Source organism: Gavialis gangeticus, unplaced genomic scaffold (assembly GCF_001723915.1).
Source record: "Gavialis gangeticus isolate Ggan-Ray unplaced genomic scaffold, GavGan_comp1, whole genome shotgun sequence".
NCBI lineage: Eukaryota > Metazoa > Chordata > Crocodylia > Gavialidae > Gavialis > Gavialis gangeticus.
The window spans coordinates 13,941,854-13,947,466 of NW_017729034.1; the positions used below are offsets into that span (position 1 = coordinate 13,941,854).

The following is a 5,613-nucleotide window of genomic DNA, read 5'->3' on the forward strand; positions in this document are numbered from 1 at the left end:
GAATAATGATACAAAACATTGCATCTATATAGCTTTTTTGGCTCAAGTGATCAGTATTCATGGTCATGCTGTTTCCATTAGAAGGAGAAAAATATGATAGCATTAGGTATTCCAGTGATGCAATTTGGCTTTTTTTTTAAAGAATGTAAAAACATGACCTTTTTTTGCTCAGTTCCAAGCCTCTTTCTAACCAGTGCTCTGCCCCAGAAGCTCTCTTTTAACTTTCCTTAAGGGACACATTTTTAGGTTTTTTTGTCTGCTCGACTTTTTCTCCCTGGATGTTATTTTGTTTTTTTAATTTAAAAAGTAATTCATCCAGTTTATCAAGTTGACACATTTGACTTTTAAAGATATGTTCCCCCTAAAGTATGGGTGCCTAACTCTTTCAGTCTCCTGGGCTGGATCTGGACAGTGGGGTTCCTTGTGGTACAGAACAAGACCAACCTGCAGAGGTAAGGCAAAAAGCAACAGCATTAACTATCACAGGTATTTAAGCCAGTGTTCTGGCTCTGGGAATTGCAGGGCTTAACACATATGTTGCTCATCCTACCACAGCCAAAACACATTCCCACCAGAGCTCCCTATCCTCAGAATTTGGTGGCAGTCCTTGCCCCATCTCACTCTGCCCCCAAATTCCCAGCCCCTCTATCCCAGCAGGCCAGATGACATGGTTCTGCAGACCAGATGCAGTCCATGAGCCATGTGTTTGACACTCCTGCCTTAAGGTAACATACAGAAGGATATTTATCTTCCATTAACAGTGCTCCCTTAGTCAGAAAGCAAGACATATGAATAAATGGTCAGTTTTCATCCTGGCAACATGCCAACTATGGTGTGCTTCAGGGTTCAGACTACTTGTTAGCAACTCTGGGAAAAGGGAAATAAAATCCAATGTCCATACAAGGAAAATAAATTCATAATAGGGAAGAAAAACTATTCACATTTTGATATATTTTAAATTAGTTGTTTGACTCAGGAAAGGGGAGACCTGGGTGTAACTGTGGGATGCTAAATAAACACCATGGGTCAATGTAAGAAAAGAAAGAATGTAGGGGAAATGAACCACACAAGGTTACAATGCTATTATATAAAGCAATGTCATCCCTTATCTAGAATACAATATGAAGTCCTCCCCCACCATCCTCAGGATAAACGATATTACAGATTTAGAGCTCTCTGTCATGATATTATTGAAGCCAAGAACTTAGCAAGATGGAAAGAGGTATTGGATATTTATGTAAGAGCTTATAAAGAATTTTGGAATATATATTTAACACCCCCCACAACACCACCACCACCAATTCTGGGATTAACCAAGAACTAATATATAAAGTTTACGGGGAGATACTGGGGCAGGAAGATTACCCCACATCTTTTACTGTGCAGTGTCTTTCCCCTGCCTCTGAAGCATTTATAGTTAACTACCTTTAGACAAAGGATACCAAACTAATAGACTATGCCTCAAGTCCAGAAAAATAATTTGTAGATGCCTCTGTGAAAAACTGTCTAGTGAATTAACTTCCAAAGCATTTTCTTTCCTACAGGTTCAGTTTTCTATTAAAAAATTGTTTCTCATTTAGTATACACATCAAAAAGCTACACAGTGCAAAACTGCATTTTTTCAGGTTCCCCATGGCTTGGAGATGTAATGTAACAGACAAGCTGAAGAAACCCAGACAAAATTTACAAAAAACACTAAATTATCTGTAACGATCTATGACCATTTAAAAATAGCTATGAAAAATACCTTTTGAAGTACATTTGCCAGTTGTGTTGAAACTTAAAAATGAGAATTCCAGAAACCACTGCATATAAGACCTCTTCCAATCAAAAATGGGCATTTGATAGTATGTGTATATTTGACCATTGGAACCAGTAGCATAAATGAGAGGGAGCAAGAGGGGCAGCAGCCCCTGGCACCAGCTTTATGATGGAGTACAAAAGTAACTGTTAGCGCAGCAACACATAATTGTGCCACTGTGATTAGCACCACAGTAGCTGGCACTGCCCAGTGGGTTGCGGCTGCCCCAGGTGCAGAGTTTCCCTGCCATACCTCTCCACCTTTTAAAGGTGGTCTAATATTTTTTTAAAATGTTAGGAAGTTGTTATTGTGTAAAGGAATTGCTGCTGTGTGCATTGTTGTCAGCTGGCCACTTAAAGCTTATCATCTTCTCTGAGGAAGTCATAGAAAATTAGGGCTGGAAGGGACTTGAGGTAGAGGCCAACTTTTTTTGGCAGGCATTATTTGGCAGGCATTGATTAAAAAAATTAATGCCTGTACCCTCCCATAGGGCCCTCTAATCCCATTTTTCTGCCCAATCTGCTGCTGTACTTTCTGCTCCCTACCCTGTGGGCATGTCTACGTGTCCGCATTTACTGCACAGTAACTGAAATTACTGTGCAGTATGGGTGCACATCTAGTTGTGCATGCCCAGACTGCACAGTATATATGGTGAATTACATCAATTTGAGCGTAAATTTGATACCTGCATCATTCAGGTATCAAATTTAGGCCCGATTAGTTACTGCACAGTAACGCATGTGTAGACACCTTACTGCGTAGTAGCACTGTGTGTTAATGTGCTTTAACACCTGCACATGTAGATACCAGCCTATTCCTGCTTACTGTGCAGTAACTTAGTATGCAGTAAATTTAAGTTGGCATAAATGCACATATAGACATGCCCAGTGATGGAGAAAAGGTGGTCTGGTCTGTCTCTTCTTTAAGGCAGCTCTTCATATATTTGAAGACTGCTTTTGTGTCTCCCCTTAATTTTCTTTTTCCATGCATGGGAACCTTAGTTTTATATAGATGGCTGCAATTCTTGGGTTCTGCACATAAAAACTTGCTGTTTCTTTTAAAATTTGATGTCCACAGACTATGGATTCTTACATACAAACAGAACACATAAGGAACAATTGCAAAGATTTATTTAGCGCTTTTGTGCTTGGCACTTAGAAACAAAGTTCCGTGCATAGGGCAAATCTTTATACACCTTTCTCTTCATACATATTTTACATACCATTTTTATTGCCCTCTTTTATACTCATAGTATTGAATCCCCCACTAGGCACATAAATACATTTATCTACAACACCTCAAAACAAATCTTAATAATATCTGTATTCTGTTACTTGGTATTTGCATTTTCACACAACTTAAATGCTTAGATTGCACCAAGCTACAATTGTTTTCTTTTTTTTTAAAGAAGAAAAAAAACAGAAAAGAAAAAAAAAATTAACAAGTCAATGATCTATTTGGTAAAACAGAGATCAAATAGCAGGCTGGAGGACAGAAAATACCTGCATGGTTTTCTATGGCAACTTGTACATGCAAGGTGGCTGAGGTCAGCCATATTGTACATCTGGGGTCTGCAGGAGAACAGATCCCCTCTTCTTTCTACCGTTCACCATATGCTCAGTCTGGAGATTCTCCTCCTGTTGAGCTGAATGTTCTGCAGACAGATATATTCCAAGCACAGTCTATAGTTTCTTTATTGCTCTGAGTAACATCAACAGAAGGCACAGCACTGAGACCCCTCTTCCCTTATGCAGCATTCTGAACATGGATCCCTACATAGGGCAGAGAGGTTCCATTGTGTGGTACAGCTTCACTCTCTTTTTCTTTCTCTCTCTCTCTCTCTCTCTTTATGCAGGCTTGGCACTTTGAGAGCTTGACCTATGCAAAGACATTGCCTGTCAGGCACAGCCAGAGTCAAAAAGTAAAAATCTCTTAAGGAAGAGAAGTTCCAGTTCAGCCATGAAGTTCTTTTACTACAGTGGGGAGAGGGAGCCGCAGGACTTGTATTAACTTTTGAGGTTGTTATTGTTAAACCACTCAGGCAGCAAAAGATAGTCAAGGGGGGAGGAGGCCTTGAAAAAGATGGCCTTGCATGGGCAGCGCAGCTTTGTGTCATGAATTCTTTAGTGGCATCCTTCCTTGGACATAGAAGGACAGAACACACATACAAGATTCCTTCAACAACCAGAGTTCATGCTCATTGACAGTAAATGCATGTACCATGTATTAGTTTTTTTTTATGCTTCACTCTGGCTTCTCTTAAACAATGCCCTTTTCTGTATCATGTTCATTAGGAATAGATGCTCCATTCCAGATGCTAAGGCCTTGGATTACAATGAGTGGCAGTGGCTGTCAGGTTGGGGCTTTCCATGGGGTTCTTTGGTTTGTATTTGGATGACCTGTATCTTCATATATCATTAACAAACTAGTTCCACTATAAGTTTAAAGGCAAAATAGTATTGGGGCGGGGTCAACTGGGGAGACAACAAAGTCTTGTCGTCTGTGATTCCAAGGAGACAGCTTGCTGGTTAAACCATGTGCACAGACATCTGTGAGGAGGAACCCTGAACAGCCCCATACTGCCTGTTATCACAGGCATTGGCTGTTTGCTGGTTGCTGGGTGGGGAGCTGATCATGTGCATCCCATGATCCATCCCTGTTGAAAGATATTGCCTCTCTCCAAAAGCCCCATTGGAAGGGGAGGAACAGAGTAAAGTGCTTTGGGGGGTGGTCAGTTTCTCTGGGCTTGCTGCCAGCCGAGGGGAGGCAGGGAAATTGTATCCATACAGATTGTAAGGGTTGTGAAGGGAGAAGGCATTGTAGGAGCCCTGTTGCATGTGGCCACCACCAAACATATGTGAAGAAGAAGAGGTGGAGGCAGGGTTGCCTGCTTGCATGACATACTGAAACTGAGAGGTTGGGAAGGACCCCAGTTGGCCACCATAGGCTTCCATCTTGCCATTGCTAGGCAGTGAGGATGGAGTTGGCATTCCTGAGATCAAGGATGGAGTCCTCTGAGGCATGAAAGTTTCTGAGGGCTGAGTGGCAGAAGCAGTGCCACTTTGCAGCCGATTGTACCCGCTGTCACTCAGCCCAGGGTAACTCTGTAAGGCAGCCATATTGCTTCTGGCACATGGGGGATAATCAGACAGGTTAAGGTTACACAGCTGGCTCTCCCGGCAGCCCACGTTAAAAGTATTGGGGGCCAGATGAAAGGTTGGAGGAGAGCAGGATGGAGAGAGAAGATGAGAAGAAGCTGAGGGTGATGGAGTCCCGGTGCTGGAGGTTGTTGGAGAGGTACCTGTGCTGCCCCCTGGAAAATAGAAAACAGCATAGCATTTTAAAAGGCCTGTGACATGTATGGAACAGGATGGTCCCTATGCACATTAGCTTCCCTCAGTAAATAAAGCAGTAAGACAAAATGGCAACCACAAAAAACCAGCTTGCCTTAGTAAACATTTTAGTTTCAAGCATAAAATCACTGGTCCTTCCTGCCATTTTTAAAACTATTTTTACATTATGGTGGGGGGAGCTGTAGAGAAGCCCAGCTCCATCATTCAAGAGATCTGAGTTTACTGAGTGGATTTATCTCTAGTCTTCATTTTTAAAGCCTTGCCCCTCCCCCCCCGCCCCTGTGCTCATTGCCAGGAAGACCATTCCTCTGTACTGCACTGCTATAGACAAGTTTTATCATCAGCCCCAGGGGGCTGCAGTACAAACTAGCTGAGAGCATACAAGATTTTTACAACATTCAACAGGTTTGATCTGATAGCTCAGTGTGCAATAAATGGTAGCTTTAAGACAGAAGTTGC

At 42.0% G+C, this 5,613-nt stretch overlaps 1 protein-coding gene across 1 annotated transcript in view; it reads right to left on the bottom strand.

Moving 5' to 3' along the window:
• Positions 1 to 2,914: 2,914 nt before the first annotated feature.
• The window catches only part of TBX15 (T-box 15), a 219,206-nt gene continuing 216,507 nt past the window's right edge, over positions 2,915 to 5,613 (bottom strand). Inside the window, exon 8 of the mRNA XM_019527667.1 lies at positions 2,915 to 5,114. Coding sequence (XP_019383212.1) covers positions 4,330 to 5,114 — 785 coding nt within the window. The 3' untranslated portion in view covers positions 2,915 to 4,329. The remainder of the gene's footprint in view (positions 5,115 to 5,613) is intronic.